The sequence below is a fragment of the Onychostruthus taczanowskii genome, unplaced genomic scaffold (genome assembly GCF_017590055.1).
Source record: "Onychostruthus taczanowskii isolate IOZ18803 unplaced genomic scaffold, ASM1759005v1 scaffold83, whole genome shotgun sequence".
NCBI lineage: Eukaryota > Metazoa > Chordata > Aves > Passeriformes > Passeridae > Onychostruthus > Onychostruthus taczanowskii.
In genome coordinates, this window is record NW_024506221.1 from 1,220,410 (window position 1) to 1,238,663 (window position 18,254).

The window sequence follows — 18,254 nt, forward strand, 5'->3', positions numbered from 1 at the left end:
TTTGTTCTTTTTGGTCTACAGCTCTTTGGATACCACAGTTGCCTTTGTAAGAAACAGACTTTACCAAGCTGTGCTGATAGATAAGAGGACCAACACATAGCTGCTCACTTAAGAAACACACTAAATTATCAATTACTTCAGTCTAACGCCTGTTTACAAATAAAACACTAAAAAAAAAATTTAATAGCCTTTACAGCTCCTGGCAGACATCTAACTGGCAGAGATGGAAAGGAAAGTACTCATTAAGCCCTTATCAGGTACCTAATCTAAGCATTTTTGCATCATTAATGCAGATAGCTAACGCCTGTCTCACAGGAGGTCAGTGTTGTGGTGAAATCTGGTGCAATTGCTGAGATGCAGTGTGAACATATGTTCTAAGAACTGAACAGATATAAACAGGGCAACACAATGCTCTGATGAAACAAAACCAGCAAGTGCTCTGCTTCTGTTCCAAGCATGGGTACAGGACGGCTGAATTGATTCCTATCTGTTGCTGGTAACTACATCACATTTCTCAGGGTAAACAAATTCCATATAAAAGTGACCTTTTCCTCTGATTTTTTCTGACTGGAAGGCTGTTCCAATTTCTCATTTTTTCAGTAGTAGGAACATTCTGCTCTCTAACATACATTTATTTCTCGCCAGTCCTTATGTCAAAATAAAAGTGCTTGAAGTAGGGAACACAGTAGTTTTAAAAATGTTCTAGAAATAAGCAAAAAAGATCAAATTCAAGTTACTACTACCTAAAGCCCTAAGCATTTTTTCAGTGACAATTTCCACACTCTTTAAAAAAAAAAAACACATCAGTTATAAATTTCTATTATCTATTTAGAAAAGAAAGACAAGTCTTAAAAATTATGAAAGGCTGAACTCACAGTTGTCATTAAATTTTTTTCTGAACACTTATCTTTGTTCATAACAAAATACTTTATCTCATAAGAGCAATAAACAGGACCATGCAAATCTACAATTGGATAGAACAAATGCAGACAGTTTGAAATAGTTTAGGCAGTCATATTTTCCCAAGAACACAATGCTTGACTATGTACTAATAGAGTTTTAACAACTGATTTCTGGGGCTTTCTTGAGAAAAGGTTTAAAAGCCTGTCATTTAACTGGTTTGACTTACCAGTCTTTATCTCAGCTGAAATGACCTGAAAACTTAAAAACCACCAACAAACCTTGTTACATATGGCTTCATCTGTCTTTCTCTTTTTCTTCTCACCAGGTACTCTCTCCAAAAGCCTGTAAGGTTTATTTCAATCAGCTTCTGTTGGTTTGAGATTTTTTTAATGTCTGAAATTTTTCCTTTGCTTATCACACAGACTGCCAACACAACACAGTGAGGTGTTTGTTTCACAAAACAGTATTTTTGAAAAAAAGGTGGTTTTCTGACAGGTATGAAAGGAAAACAAAGACAGTCTTTCACAAGCCTCAGATACAGCAATAGCAGGGTGGCCGGAAATTACTCCATAGTGAGAGGATTAGGAAGGTCTCAATATCTCTAGAGCCCGACTCAGGCTCAAAGCTCCTCTCCCCCAGACACACACACAGAGCTTAATCACACCGGCTGGCATCTTACCCTCAGCCGAGCATGAGTTGTTAGAACTGAGTTCAGATATTTCAAACATTCAGTGAGTCTCCCTTTGGGGAAGAAGTCACATACCCAAAACAGCATCTCATGTTTTCCATTAAACCACAGCTTTTCATCTTTCCTCACAGCTCTGGAACTTGGAACAGCTCTCTCAGGAGACAGCTGCTCTTTTTCTGCCTCTCACCACTGCTGTCCCAGTAGCTCCTACATACAGCTTTGCAGCAAGGGCAGCCAGTGCCCCAGGAGACTCGATGTCCTGGCAGACTGCCAGTGTTCACCCAGCACTGTTTCTGCAAAGTCCATTTTCATTTCTCTTAGACAACCTATCTCAGAGCAGAAATTTCCACTCAGGAGAGGAATAAATATATGGGATACACCAGTTCTCTTTACCAAATGGAAGTGGTCTTAAGGTACCTGTTTGGGCAAGATAAACAAATGCAATTAATTAGCTTCTCTCACACCAGAACTAAACAATTTATCTAAAACACTTGAACAATGCAGGTCAAAGAAAAGGCAATTTTCTTCAGCAAAACCTGCTGTAGCTTTCAGAGCTTCAGAAACCATTAAAGGAAATGTCCATGAGCATTTAAAAACTGTCAGACTTCCTGAATTTATCACTTGCTACCAAGTTCCTCCTACAGCAAACAAATCTTCCAGTCTTGAAGATTATTATCAACCCTGCATCCTGAGCCAATCCTGCAGCTATCAAAGCAACTACAAGCATTTTTCTCTTACTAAACACACACACACATATCTTCACACACAAATCCTCTCAGTAAAAAGTGTGCTAAAAGTACTTGCTCTAAACAAAAAAAAGTATTGCATGGGAAAGAATAAGCCCATCTTCAAAAGCAGATTTGCTGGTAGCCATCAGGTCCAAAATCTTTTTGAAACATGAAACACTATTCGGGGCTTTTTTCCTGAAAAGACTACAGATAGAAATGTGTTTGGTAGAACAGTTCTACTTTTCAATTATTTTCCTTTCACATTCAGACTAGAAATGTGAAAATTGCTTCCCTCATCCCTTCAGACATCATGCCTGAGCCAGTTGTGATTTAGATATCTTAGACAAGATATAAGAATACCTATTTGCTCAGTGTGGAAGCTGTACTTACCAATGACACTGACAGAAAAGGGAGCACCTTTAGCTAGTGTTAGCTAGCACCTGAGCCTAGTGTTTAATATGAAAGAGCAAATGGCCTTAAGCTTTGTATCTTCTGTTCCATTTGACTTCTTGAAATCCTACACTCTTTCTTTGCTATTCCAGGCTTGGCTTGGACTAGAAATTCCATTTTGGACCAGAGAAAACACTTCCCATCATGTCTGGTATGTACATTCCTAAAAAGGAGGACTGGTTTCAACTAATTAACATTCTCTAATAGAATAACTGCTTTGCCAGAGGATTTATAATCAGCTCTAATTTGACTTCTAAGTAATTATTAGAGCAACATGACAGCAATTACCTTAGCTATGAATACAGTATTTCCCAAAAAGAGCGCAATAAATTAAAGACTGATATAGCAAAAAACTGACAAGACCTGGCAGGGCTTGAAAGTTGCTGCTTCATGTTGCATTTCCCAGAAGACACTGACTTGGAAGAAGGGCTGCTCGGATACCACTCCCCTCTCTGTTTCTTATACAGCTCTCAAGTGGGACAAAAGAAAGAATTATTTTCAGACAACAGAAAAAACAACTATGATTTCAGAAACCTTTCCCTCACATGTTATTTTAGGCTAAGACACCTTAGGAGTCAATTTTTTCACAGGAAAGCTAAGAGCATCTCTAAAACAGTCAAGTTCATAAGCTGACAGGGGATATGCAGTTTGGTTGTTAGGCTGAAGACATGTCTTTCCTTTAGACATGCAAGCAGTTACTCTCAAATCCAAGTCAATGCCCTGTTTGAGTCAAGCATAAAATATGTGGCAAGACTAAACATTACACTTACTCAGCAAGTCTTTGGGCAAATGCCACACAAGAGGCTTCACAGCCTGTGTTTACTCTTTCCACTGCTGAAAAAGCCCAGGCTCAATCTCTGTCAGAGCCTGAATTAAGAATCATAATTATCACAAAACCAAACAGTTAGGCATTTTCTTAACCCTAAATTTGCAGAATAATGAAACATCAAAATATTTCTTACCCATACAAAATCTGAATGAACCCTAAAAGCAATTTGAAAGACAGATACTGGAAAATTATTTACTGCAATGCCCTGTCACCACTTTCTCCCCATTATCTGCTATATCAAGTCAGAACTGAGAAATCTTCAGATTAAAGCAACCAATGCAAGAAAAAAAAAAATCAAGTCTTAAATTCTGCCTATCTAAAAAATACATAAGTACTTCTCTGAAGTAATTCCTTCTTTTTTTTTTTTTGTACTTATGCCTCCTGTAGGGATTCTGATTTAAGGTTATAAACAAGGATTCCTAATTGCAGATTTCTAATTGCTGCCTCATATTTTAAAAATTGATTTCTTAGTTCCTTTGTAGAATCAACAGACTACACACTGTAGAAATATGGGTTCAAGTAACACATTCTGACAATATGGGGGTTTTTCCTGCAAAACTCAGTGTTTATTCTTTTATGAAACAAGCTTCTATCAAAGTTACAAAGTCCCAGAGAAATGTGAATGGACTGGGTGATCTAAAATACACATGCATATGAGTCCATTTTTCTAGACCTATAATCCAGCTTTCAGAAAGAATTTTGAGAGGCTCAAGTGATATATCAGTTCTATCAGAACTGAGCTATAATACATCTTCACTGAACAAGGCAAACCAAGGTCAGCAGCTCAGAAGTTGTAAGAAATTTTCAGAGGGTAAGTTAGGTTTAAAATTCAAGGCTACTTAACCTGTGAGAGAACAGTTGCAAATGAAAATTTAGATATTTACACAGTTTTAAAAACATCATGTCTAGTCCCATCACATATTAAATTGAAGAGCTATGGGCTCTTGTTACACTGATGGTCCAAAGATCATTTGTTACTAACATTTTACTTATACAAGGGTATAGACAAGAGGAGGGAGATGAGGAATTCCCTAATCAAATACTGTTAAATGCTTTACAATTTTACTGAAGGATTTCTCTTTTATTTTGCCTTGTAATAAGCAGGATTATTTTGGTCTCTAGCTGGTGGTGACTTTGCATTTTGCACCAAGCTTTAGCTGATTAACAACCACAAAAAACATATATGATAAGTGGATTTATATGCCAAAGGTGACAAAACTAATAGACTGGGGCCTGTTCCAAAATACAAATTTGCAAGAGAGGCAAAAGAATAACTGAATAAGTTTATTTGAATCATTGTCTAGCACAGCAGGGTTCATGATCAATCTAATTTCATACTTTTTAAAGCTTTCTTCCTACCAAATGTAACAAGCTTCAGGAAGCGTCTTCATTCATTCTGAACACAGAAAAACTGGAAGCTAAACCACACTATTAATTCACAGAATTATGCCAGAATATAATCCTAAACTAAATGGACAGACTTCAAAATACATTTTTTAGTTTAGTTCCAAACAACAGACAGAAAAGATATTTTCCCATGGCTCTAGCACTCACTCCTTTGATATGCTGATAGCATGCCTCTTCTGTGCAAGTGTTATCTATACACACAAACTGAGGTCTGCATTGAGCAAGCAACTTTGTCAGTATGGACTTTCCAACCATTCAAAATTCCTTGAAATATGGAAGATACTAGCAACCCTGGAAATTGGCCAGGTCAAGCACTGAACACATTTTCAATACCAAAGAAAGCCCTTAAGCTGTTTCCTGAAACAGGATGCATTTGTATACATAGTGATTGTATATTTATTTTACAACAAAATGTTTACAAAAAAAAAAAAAAAAAAAAAAAAAAAAAAAAAAAAAAAAAAAAAAAAAAAAAAAAAAAAAAAGTAAAAAAAAAATTAAAATAAATATATATATATATCCACCCTTCCAAACTTCTCAAGACATAACAACATGATAACAATAGCTAAAAAAAATGAAAATTACACACAATTTAGCCAATGTAGAATTTTAATTCTAAGGATAAATAATTCAAAGAATCACTATTGTCACATTTTCTTAGCAGATGAAACAAAAATGCAACAAAATGGCTACTTCTTTTCCTTGATGATAACTACAGGCACAAAACACAAAAACGCCACTGTAATCATGTAGTAATCAGCAAACACTCTTCCTAACTTCTGCTTTACAATTAAATAATTGGAACCAAACTGCTCTGATGAAAAAGCAATCCATCTCACAACCAAAGAACAGTGATTGTCTCTCAGAGAGTTTGTTGAGAAAAACTAAGAATTTCTGGTGCACTACAAATTAGAGTATGTCATTTGTATTCAGCTGCAACAAACTGGCATTACTTAGAAAAAGGGAATATACTACTGTACCATCCTATGTTATAAAAGCTTGGAGAAATGAATGACTTTTTTTGATACAAGTTTATTTAAGGCCCTCATTTGCTGCCTATAATTAATATTTCCCCTGCTTCCTGTTTTTAACATTAAACTAGATATAAGAAGAATCAAGGTGCTTTCTGGCTAAAAAGTGTGTAATGAACTTAGGCAAATTGAAAAAAAAAACAACTTAATTTAAGCAGTCTTAACTGCTAAACAAAGCCTATCTGAGCATTCCATGACTTGTGGCACCCAACACCATTCAAGACAAAAATGTAAAGCTCAAATAACACAATTTACGTGCAAGCTGACTGTAAACAAGTGTGTTAATGGGCTTGTTTTTCTTCAACAAAAGAAGAATTGAGGTGTTACAGCTCTAATACAAGTTCTTTTTAAGAATTTCTTAGACTGTGTGGATGATGTAGAAGAGGGGAGATGGCTTTAATCCAAAAGTACTTCTCTATCAGAAGTTTAGATTGATGTTTCAGCTACCAATAGATAGTATTAAATCCAAAGGATTGGCACCCTTAACATAGGGGACTATCCTTTAAAATGATTTTCCTAAAACTATTCTACCCAGACTAGAAGTTTTGGTCATTTTATTTTTTAATGTTCTACTCTTACAACACTTTCCATATTACAGAATTATTCTGTGGTTCCTCTTCTCACCTTCCATCACATTTAAAAAAGGAATGCCGATTTACACACACAAGCCATATCATCAAACCTGGGTTTGAAACAATACGACCACAGGTTATGTCTGAATCTGAAAGTGTTTTTTGCTTCCTCAACCTAAGATTTACTGCCCAGTGAAGCAAGAGAGCTCTTTCTGGCTCTCAGTACTTTGAGCTGATCAAATAATTGAAAAAGTAGTTTTCACTTTTACAGTCGCCACTATCTTAAGTTGAAGTTTGATTTATAATTTTGCCATCTTTATTTCTGTATCACCATATATGTTATGTTTTTAAAGAAATATGCAAATAGAATATCAGATTATGAAGTTACCTAAACTACTTGCTATCAAAAGATTCCTTGTGGAAACTAAAGTCCTGATTTTCTAAGTTTCTCCTACACCTTCTCAGAATTGGGTGCTAAATAAGGCCAATTTGGCAGAATACAGTCAATGACACCTTGTTAGTCTTCAGGACAATCTCCAAGGTAACAGCATTCTGTTAGATAACTAAATGGGTGCACTGAGAGTCACCATTTGTCCTGCATCTACTACTGTGTTAGCAAAGAAACAGTTAATATAAAGGGTCTTGTTGCTGAAAGACTGTTTGAAGTCCTTCACAGAAATATTTAAATGGCTAGACTTACGTCACCACACAAAGCCCTAATATTTGATATTGACCCAATTCCTTTGACACCTTACGAAGAAGAGGGAGCTCCTGTGAAGATCAAGCACAGTTTTGACATGTCTTCCAAGAAGTTTACATTTGTTTCACAATACTTTTTCAAGCATTTGAACAGAAATAGTCTAACATCAATTTTTCCTATTTTTTTTATCAATTTTTCAGACTAAGCAGCACTGGGGAGCCAAATTAGTTTCTTGTACTGCTGGTGGTCCAGAACTGCAAAATCAGTCAGTTCAGCACAACATAACAATAATTATTACCATACATCAGATATCAAGTAGTGTGCTGAGTAAAGCTATATATATGTATGTATATGTTTCCTATTAAAACTTTTAAATTACATGTTACGGTACATCTGCACGCAGTATTCAGGTCAGGAGGACCTTTAACGTCATTTCAACATGACATGGAAAAGAAACTGTGGCATGAAGTCACTGTTATCAATCCTCTTCAGAGCTAGATTCATCTTCCTGGTCAGAGAGCTCAGCAACAGGAAAGCGCAGGATAGCTGCCACCCCTGTCAGCTGGCCCAGCTGCTCTCCAGACACATGGAGGCTGGAGAAAATGCGTACTGTGCCCATGTTCTCCCGAACGCTGTCTACCAATTTAACGTATCGGGCACGTGTGGCCACATCCTGGTGCCGAAAAAGCTCATCGCTGATCAGCAGGGTATCAATGGCCATGGCTTCGTTGGCCTTCTCCACGTGTTTCAGGCCATAAAAAGCCCGGTCAGGCTCATGCTGAAGCATTTTATAGAAGTCATCTAAGGCTTTGACCTCACCAGCTGCCTTAGTGTCAGAAAGACGGCTAGTTACAGCTGGGTCACAGAGCGCTTCCTTCAGTGCGTATTTATGTCCTGAGGAAGAGTGGACCTAGAGTGAAAACAAAGTCAAAGGTTTGGTGTTTTTGAAGAAAAAGGACCATCTTCTTGATTAACCAATCACAAATACCCTCTATGATACGTAGTATTAATCTAGATAATTATTTGGGGAACTTATCTCCTTCTTGAAACACACATGATTTTTTTCTGAGTCTATCCTGTAGCCCAAAGCCTATATTAAATCTCTTAAACTGCCTTTCAAGCAGCACAAGAAAACTGCCTCTCTTGTTCAAAGCCTGGATTAAATACACGAGCTCAACAGCTCCCAAGGTAAGGCTACTTGAAACTGCCAAGAAACTGAAATCTAAGCCTAAACCTCTTTTCTAAAGCATTCAAGAAAACGAAGGACCCTCAACACTGCAGGTGTATAGTGTAAAAGCATCAACCCTGTGCAGTTATTATGGTTGCAAAGCTGTTAAGTACATTAAAACTTCTCTCTGTTATCACTTTGCTACACGTGGAAAAGGAGGGTTCTTGGTGCACTGGGTTTCTCAAGTACTGGGACCATTAAGCACTGGGGCTCACTTCACTATCCCTGCCCCAAGATCACCCCAGGCCTACTCCAACTTAAAAATAATGTAAGTATCCTAATAAAATGATTTTAGGCTTTGAATATGGCTATTTCAGTATAAGGCTAAACCCGCACCCACTCAACCAGAGACAACTAAGAAACAAGGAAAAAAGCACAGCCTTTAACTATGTAGTACAAAACTAACAATGAAATTCGAGTTAATTTTGGTAATACAAAATTAACTAACCTATACCACATCCAGGTACTTTTATAAAAACATCTTTGGAAAGTTGTAATTAAACATGCATGCTATACAGTGTGACAAACTAACAGTGCGAAGTATTTTCCAACTTGCACTTCACACTTAATTGAAGAGTAAATATGCCTTTACAGGGAGTTTGAAATTTCCCTACTCCACGCTAAGGTGTGCTAGGTGGGAACCATCCTTATACTACATGAAACTCCTTTATGCTTTGGGAGGCATGATAATAATTTCCTCATGATGGTCAGTCAGAAATTTTTTTAATGGTTTATTTCCCATGTACCTTTTACTATCACACACAACTCTCAAGCCTCTTTTTACCCACTCTGGAAACTGCTTAGATCCTTACCTGTAGGAACTTGGACCTGTTCTCCAGCAGAAGTTTGTTGTCAGTCTTGACTGCCTGCTGGAACATGTAGTCACAGAACTGCTCCCGCACGAAGCCTGGGCTAGCCACCAGTACACACTTCACCACCTCAAAGTTGATATGCCTCTGGATGGCTTGCACCACCTGCTCATAAAACCTCTCCAGCGCCCGGTCGTGCTGACTGCAGTTCCCTTTCCGCTTGCGGGGGATGTTCACCTCCACCTTGGCACGAGTAAGCGTCATGCTCGGGGTGACCAGGCAGACGTGAGCCAACCCCTCCTGCATGACCACGGCCGCCACATCGGCGCTCCAGGCCGGGTCGCAGGCCTGCTCGATGCGCTCCAGCACCACGCTGTCCCACTGCTTCTTCGCCAGGGTGAACTGACGGTTGGGCTCCAGCTCGATGGTGTGGTAGGCGCCCATCTTCACATACTCGTTCTCTTGGATGTTCGTGCCCTTGACCCGCAGCTGGCAGGCCTGCGAGTCGAAGTCGATGCTCTCCACGCACAGGGTGAGGGTGGTGCGGATGCGGTTGCTGCCCACGCTGCCCGTGGACGACTCGGTCTGAACCTTGCGGATGGTGGAGGCGCGCAGGCTGTCACCCACCTGCAGCAGGTTGTAGGTGTGCCACATGTCCTCAGGCTCCTCGGGGATCAGCGTCACCTGCCCCGCATTATCCTTCTCCAGGTCCTTCCTCACCAGCTTCATCCTGGCGGCTCCTCGCGTCCCTCCCCCTGTGCCGAGGCGGCAGCGGGCTGCAGGCCTCCCCCGGGAGGGAAGGCTGAGGGCCGGAGCCGGCGGGACCGTACACTCCCGGACGGACTGACGGACACACGAGCGGCCTTCCCAGAGCCCCCACACACCGCGCTCCTCCGCGCGCCCGCCGCCGGCCCCAACGCGCACGCGCAGGATCCCCGGCAGCCCCGCGGCGCACGCGCACAGACCTCGCTCCCTCCTGAGGCGCCGCCGGGGCGCGCCCCGCCCCGCCCCTCTCGGTCACCGCAGGCACGGCGCATGCGCGGGGCGCCGCGCGCGGGTAACCTGGCGGCGCGTCCCGAGGCTCCATCCTGCGGAAGGAAAAATGCCGGGGCGGTGTGAGGGCGGGGGACTGGGAAGCAGCCGTGGTGCTGCCGAGTGTTGCGAGCACTGGAAGTCGGCTACTGCCTCGCCGGGAGGGGGGCGCCCCCGCGTTCGTCATTCCCCTCCAGCGCTTCACAGCGGAGGTCCAAACTCCTGAAGTCTCTTAACATCGTGCCACACGCTTCAAAACACGAGAGGAAAAAGCCAAACCAAAATCGAACGGCCAAAGCCAAGCAGTTGTGGAAACTTACAGGCACAGATGGCAAAAGAGGCGAGAGGTACAGCGCCGTGGTTCAGCGAGCAGCAAGGAGCCAGGGGAGCGGGGTGCCGCCCGCTGCAGCCGCCGCCTGCCTGAGGCGGGGCGAGGCCGTCACCCATGGAAATGAAAACCGGGCACCGGCAGCATCAGAACCTGACCTCTTACTTGGACCCTGCTCTTAAACTGAATTCCGGTTTAAAAGGTTTTGGTTAAATTTGCAAGTTACACTTCAGCCAGTGCTGAACCTTGACCGGCTTCCTTCCAGTTCTGACATGCTAGAGAGACAGATAAGCACGTTTCAAACGAAGCTGGATGTTGACATAGAGAAATAAGATGCCTTGCTAAAAGTTCAATGGTACTGCAAAGAAAATGGACCTGTACCGTCACTACACAGCTGAATTTGCAGCCTAAACGAATATAGCAAGCCAGAAATAATGAAAAATTGTATCACTATACAAGAAGGGAGGAATATTGGAGAAGAAGAGAAGGATATATGAGACCTCACAGCAACCTTCCAGTATCTGCCAGGGAAAAGGGAAGCTGGAGAGAGATTCTTCATCTGGAACTGTAGTGACAGGACAATAAGTAATGGGTACAAACTGAAAGAGGGGAAATTTAAGTTACATAACAGGAAGAAATTTTTCTTTGAAGGTGGTTACACACTAGAATAGTGCCTAACCCCTGGTTGCCTAACCCCTGGTTACCTAACCCAGGGAGGCTGTGATTTTCCCCAACCCTGGTACTCATTGGACATAGCCTTGAGAAAGCTGGGAATTGTCTAGTGGGAACTGTCCTGCCCATGGATGATCTTTAAGGTCCATTTCAAGCCCTTAAAAATCTATAATTCTACGATTCTGAGTTCCGTAGCTTATTTTTGAAACAGTGTACCGCATTAAAAACTTCATTTAAGAATGAATGTTGCAAATCTAGAACAAGGGAAAGAATGAAGAGTAGCAAAAAATGTTTGCATGAGAAATGATTAAATAAAAATAGGTTGAGAAGGTAGGCACACTAATGTGCCATACTAAATGTGGCAGGGCAATTGCAACAGATAAGTTTGAAATAATTACACACTCAGTCTAGTAACAGAAAAGTATGAGGGCATCTTACAGATGAGAAGGTGGTCACAAGGAAGTTTCTGGTTTCTATTAGCTATTTTTTTAAATGAAAAAACAACTCACTGTGATTATGGAATTTGCTGACTTAGAAAGGCTTTGGAGTCAAGAATTTGATGAGATACAAGGCTACTGTGAGCAAAAATAATCCCATATCTCTCACTATGGTGTACGTATAAATTTCTCTGAAGTATCCAGTTCTAGTCAGTTGTGACAGGACAGTGAACTCAGATCTGGCCCAGTAATGTGCGTTCCTTTTCCCTGAGCTTGATACTGGTGTAAAAACAACTTTATCAGATATTACATAATAGGATTTATTTATCAGACCTCAGACTCTCTTCCTGTGAGTACACATGCTTAACTCTGTTAGCATGAATAGTTTCACAGAATCAAGTAGGACCACCCAAGGGAATATAACATAAGCACATGTGTAAGTAACTGTTTGTTTAACTTGTGCATAATAATAATTTTGCATTAACATTTTCATGCAAAAACAGAGGCAGAGAACTTCTGCATTCAGCTTTTCTTTAGGAGAGAGTGTGCATTATACTTTACTTCCAGAGTTCTTTTCACTTGTCTGTATAAATGCTGAATGGTGAATTTATGGCAAATTTTCTTCTTTACGTTCTTTGCAACTGTAAAATTCCAAAGGTTGACCTCATGCTATTCTTTCAAGAAAAAGTAGCTGTGGTGCATACTTGACTTTCACATTAAAATGTATTTTACTTTTTTCTTTTAAAGCTGTGTATTTACAAACTTTTCTGTGCTTATTCATTCCAATCAAGTTTTTACAAGCAGCCTCATATCCTTGGAGATGCAATATATTCTAGATAAAGGTTGCAAGTTGGCATCCAGTATCATCCAGTAGAAAATAAACATTCAATTCAGGAAAATAGGTGACTTGCTACATTAAAAAAACCCCACAATAATGCACATGTATGCATGCACACACCCCACCTCATACACCCCAAAAGCAAAAACTCACAACAAACAAACAAAACCACAACCAAAGAAGAAAGACCAACTTTGAAACAGTTGCCTCTCAAAATATTCAATTGACTGTTGTAGAAAGAGATATTTTGATGTGGGTCTTTTCTCAAACAGCAAGCTGTAAGATTTATAGAGTTGTGAACAGTGATCCACAAATATTTAGTGGCAAATGTAAACTTCAATGGATTTACCCACTATCAGCAGGACCACTGTCAACTTACAAAGGAATATACTTACTGGAGATGATGTAAAAACTACTCTGGTAAAAAAGTAAATATAGGATCTTATTTGTTTGAGTATGTCAAAGTATGAGTAGTAGAAGAAAAACACCTCAAAAAAATTAAGAACCATAGAAGTTTCTGAGTTCATTCTAATTTTGCTAATGACAGGGAGAGAGATGAATTTGATGATGGTAGAGCCAAAGCAAGTGGGTACTTTTAACTCTTCCTACAGTTTTAATATAAGAGTTCAAAATTCCATAGCCTGTCCCTGCCTTGGTAAAAGAATGAAATTATGTGTAGGACCTAAGAGTTCTTGCAATAAATCACTCTGTAAATACAGTTTTATTGGTATTAATAATTGCAGAAATTTGACATCCATTTTTGGACCTTTTTAAGTACAATGCAATATAAAAGGAAAATGGTGATAGCATATACTCTTAGGGGTTTAAGAGCCATGCTGGTTATCTAAGGTTATTATTCTGAAAATGTTTGAGACACTTTCCTATATCTTCAGTTCTTAGTCAACTACTTTATGAAGGCGGATTATATACAAATTTTAGACACGAAGAGATCATTTTCATAGGAAATCCCATCTCCTCCATATTATAGCCACTTTAGCTAGAATTTATGCAAACATGCTTACATTCTGAATAAGAAAAACTAATGGGAAAGAATTTCTGATGTAGGGGAAAGTCTGCTGAGAAATATTGGACATTATTGTTGCAAGAGCAGAGGAAGATAAAATAGACAGATGGAGAGGGAAACTTGCGAAAATACCTCTTTCATGCTTTACCTTTGTCCTGTGGCTGTCCTGCCTCTACAGACTCCGAACAAAGACCACTTCATTTTCTGCATACATTTCTGTCTTTATCTATTTACCTTTATCTTTTCTGTTATAAAGATGAGTACAGCAAGACCATCATCAGTAAAGAGAGAAGTCCAGGAGGGAACAGGCTTTGCATAACACTGTTAAGTGAAGAAGCTTTTAAAAGTAATGGAAACCCTTTAAACTGACTTCTTCATTCCTTAGCTGTTTAAATGTAGGGCTGGAGAAAACTTCAGCAGATCCCTAGTCAAATCACTTACATAGAGGCCAGCTGAAGTAAACTCAGCCATCCCTTATAGCTGTTCATCCAACTTCATCAAAGTCCTGGTGAAAGAGAAAGGAGTTGGCTTTTTTTGGTAGCCAAGCAATTCTTTCCCTGAAGAGTAAGAAAATTCTTCTGAACATTCCCTAATATCTTAGTCAGTTATGTTGATTTTCTTTTGTCCTTTGTTGGATTTGGAGAACCAAGTATTCATCAATATCTCTGGAAACCAACATAGGTGATGTGGAAAGTCATGACTGAGTGCTCTCACAAAACAAAGAAACATTGACATCTGGAATAATATCCTCAGCAATAATATTTGGATAAAAAGATATATCTGAAATGTTCAACATTTTGCCCTTAGTTTTTTTTCTACTAGATAGACAAGCCTAACTAATTCAGTCTTTTGTCATAGATCATTTTACTCAGCCCTTATCAGGCTTCTCAATTCACTGTGCACTTCAGTCTGTTTGCATGTCAGACTTTCTGTAGTCAGGATTGTCAGAGGTCTCATCAAAACAAGCTGAATTTAAAAAGAACAAAAATCTATATAAATACACAAATGTACATAACATCTCTATGTGCCTCCTTTACTTTAGAATCTTTTTGTCTGCTAGGATGTGCCAGATTGTTTGCTACTTTTTTTCTTTAAAGGAAGAACAGAGTGTAATTTATTTTTAATTATTTTTTAATGCCACTATATTTCTCTTTGTGAAGAAAACCTTGTCCGCATTTTTATGATATTTTGACTTGTTTATGTAGAACTACTTCCCTTATTTATCAGAGACAATTTGAATTCTTTACCTGGTATCTGTAATGCCTCCTCTTATTTCTAAGTCTATTCTCTTTCCCGCCAATCTTTTAAAAAATAAACCCTCATGATACCACCACCAAAAAAATAATCACCTGGCAAATCTGAATGAGACTTGAAATGTTTTCCTATCTGACAGCAAACCTTTTTTTCATTACTGATTAATTCATTGTCTGTCAGCATTACCAGTGGTAACTGCAGATTTGAAGGGAAGTTGTGGCACACTAAATTGTTGCTGTTTTACAAAGTGTCCTTCTTTGAAGGAGCACAAACCAAAGGCATGTTTTGGAGTATGCCACTGCAATAATAATGAAGACAGTTGAGAACAGCAACTAAATATGGCACGCCAAATACTGTGTTCAGATTTTTGCTTTTTCCAGTATCTGTTCTGTCTTGCACAATAAGCACAGAGGGAAGAGGGAAAAACTCTAGTTTTGCCTTTTCCCCACTTGCTGCTGCCTGCATTAGGACAATCTTATGAAATTGATTTCTTCCCCTGTTTCAGGGGGGAACTGCTTCAGGTTCACTGTGTGCTACTTGCCTGCGCAAGACCTGCTGTGGAGTTCAATGTCCAAGTTTCCAAGCACATGAATCCCAGCATTGCCTTAGCTTCTTTCCCACTTCTAGGAATCCCCTGATTTCAGATCCAAAATGTGACTCCAGACTGACTAGCTAGGGACATTGTTACTTGCTTCATTCTTTTTTTTCTAGGAAAGCAAGTAAGTCACTAACAATCAATGAACCCCTAAAAGGAAATATTACATATTCCATCTCCGGATGAACTCATCTTTCTGAAGTGAGTGAGTGCTTCCTTACTTCCCTTTTACCAGTAAGAAGTCTGAAAGCCAAACAGAGGAAACAAAAAAAATCTACACTAATTAAAAAAAAAAAAAAGCCTCCAAAACCAGCCAAAAACCAAACCAACAAAATCAAATACTTTTGTTTCTTCCAAGCCAGATTCAATTATAGTATGCCTTCTCAGCCATTCATCCTCATCTAGCAACCAGCCCTTGCCCTCAGACTCTAAAATTGGTTTAGGGATTAAAGTTCCCAGAGAGCAGCAAACCGAGGAGGTTGCTCACCGCCTGCGGCTGGAGGGCAGCTCCGGGAAGGGCACTCCCGGAGCAGGGATCTGTGCGGGAGGGCGCCGTCCCTTGGGTGCCAGACCCTACCCAGCTTCACCCTCTTCCCGCCGGGAACAGGGCTGCTTTAGGGACCCGAGTCTTCAAAACAAGGCAGAAACAAGGCTTTACTCACCTGTCAGCATCCAGTAGGAGGCAGCCATGCCTGGGCTCCTGCGAGCCGGGGGCCGGGAGCCCGGGCGGAGGGCAGGGGTGGCGGGAGCGGTCCTGCCGCCGGCGCGCCCGGCTGAGCTGCGCTGCGCTGCCGGTGGAGCTCAGCGCTCTGCACCGCCCGTCCGCCTCGCAGCCGAGTTAGGCATTTCCTGTTTGTTATCCAGTCTTTACGTTGCTTCTTCGCGTTTAAGAAGAGTTTAGCTTCCTCCCACCGCACACAGTTTCCCCCCCACCCACCCCCTAAAGGTCTCTGAGTTTTGGAAACCTCCCCGTTGAATTAGCCCAGCGTTAGGATGTACAAATAAAGCCAAATCTCCCCCACTAAACACTCTCGGAGAGCGCAGCAGACCTTAAAGGGACATCTCCCCGTTCATAATTAATAAGTGTCTGCCGCCGGCCAGCCCCTGTCCCAGTAGGGCAGGAGTGAGCTGGGTGTGCTACACAGCCACCTCTTTCGCCTTAAGAACAGAAGAAACACGTCGTTGAGGTAGGGGGGTGTGTTTGACTGCTCGAGTTGAATTTCTCTGACATCACCCCTTAAAAACGCACTCTTACGGCCGGTCATTTGCCCGCAAGAGGAAGCCAGCCACCCCCTCCCCATTCTCGGCAGCTCTGCAGACACAGTAACTCTTCAGACAGTGGGCGATTCTCTCGAGTCTTTGCGTCCTCCTGTGCTTTGCTGCATAAATACCAGACAGCTGCCTTTGCCCTCCTCTATCGAACGTTTGCATGGCATGCCTTCCCACTCTCCCTGCCCCCAAAACGACTTCGCTAGTAAATAAATGAATAAATAGCAAAGGTAATAATCAGCCAGATTCAGGCCCTTGAGCGGAGATTTTCAGAGTTTGTTGCACACTCAGGAGAGCAGTGGTTTTGCAGGACTTTTTGAGTTTACCAGACTGATGCTCAAGTGGAGTAGCACACCTTCAGCAGTGTATGAGATTCCACACTGTACCTGGTGAAAAATAATTTTATTGTTTATAAAACAAGGGAATCATAGTGTCTCAAGAAAGAAAAAGAAAAGCCAAATTATAAGGATTTGGAAATTGTTGTGCTTCTATTTGGTAAGTGGAAGTGAGTGGAATTTTGGCAAGTTCCTTTGAGACTAATAAACTGCAGCTTTTAATAAGCACTGTAATAGCTTATTGCGTCTTCCAACTTCTGTCTTAATTTCATGAAAACACTTAGGGTGCACCTTGTAGATCTGTTGAAATTTTAAAAAACTGCACAATTTTAAAGCTGGTTTAAAGAGCAAAGATACTCAGTGGGACTACTCAAAGCTGATGAAATTAAGTACATGTGTAACTTCTGCTGAATGAGAATTTTAGCTTGGTTGGTGCCAGTTTAAAAGACAAGACACATTTTTTCCAGTCAAAGGTTTTATGCATAAAATTAAAGGAAATGGAAATGGCATCCAACCTAAAAGAAGACTGAGTTTATGGAAAAACTGTCATTTCATTTTCGCCAGCTAGTTTTGTTACTACTACTGTTATTCCAAAACTGAGTTTGTAACCCAGTGTGCTGGAGCCAACAGCACACAGAGTTGATGTTGTGGTTTATTACAGTTATAAGTCTGGGTGCTGGGTCATAATCCACAGAAGTCAGCATCCTCTGGGTTATAAAGCTGGGTTTTTTTAATACCCTTTTTAGTGATATATTCCATCTATCAAATACAGATGGACTGCTGTATTTTCTTTAAAAATATCTAAAGCAAACAACCAGACCAAAGAACCAAACCTTTGTATTCCCTGTGTCACTATACCTCAGCTAAATGAAGGAATTGAGCTTTCCTTAAAATCATAGTGAAGGATTACTTATTTATTTATTTGTTTATTCTGATTACATCAGAGGAAGAAGCGGGGAAGCTAAGGACTTTCTCTTGGACTGAAATAAATTCAAGCCTATATGAAATTTATTAAGCATTTGGTAAATATGTGGAGACTGTATATCATGTTGGAGAATAGCACTTCTTGAGAATAAAAAGAAACATTTTTGATTAAGAAATATTCTTAATATTTACCAAATTATTCTT

At 40.3% G+C, this 18,254-nt stretch overlaps 2 protein-coding genes and 1 long non-coding RNA gene across 3 annotated transcripts in view; 1 reads left to right on the top strand and 2 right to left on the bottom strand.

The window, feature by feature from the left end:
* The window catches only part of ITGA1 (integrin subunit alpha 1), a 73,364-nt gene extending 57,059 nt beyond the window's left edge, over positions 1–16,305 (bottom strand). Inside the window, exon 1 of the mRNA XM_041424621.1 lies at positions 16,185–16,305. Coding sequence (XP_041280555.1) covers positions 16,185–16,212 — 28 coding nt within the window. The 5' untranslated portion in view covers positions 16,213–16,305. The remainder of the gene's footprint in view (positions 1–16,184) is intronic.
* On the bottom strand, positions 5,594–15,616 carry PELO (pelota mRNA surveillance and ribosome rescue factor). Its single transcript, XM_041424622.1, has 3 exons — positions 13,908–15,616; positions 9,346–10,430; positions 5,594–8,215 (listed from the first exon to the last, which is right to left on the bottom strand). Exons 2-3 carry the CDS (start codon positions 10,069–10,071, stop codon positions 7,784–7,786), a joined length of 1,158 nt encoding a protein of 385 aa, XP_041280556.1. The 5' UTR covers positions 10,072–10,430; positions 13,908–15,616; the 3' UTR covers positions 5,594–7,783.
* Positions 16,306–16,577: 272 nt separating the features above from the next.
* The window catches only part of LOC121346642, a 123,925-nt gene continuing 122,248 nt past the window's right edge, over positions 16,578–18,254 (top strand). The window contains exon 1 of the long non-coding RNA XR_005954098.1: positions 16,578–16,709. This is a non-coding gene — a long non-coding RNA (uncharacterized LOC121346642). The remainder of the gene's footprint in view (positions 16,710–18,254) is intronic.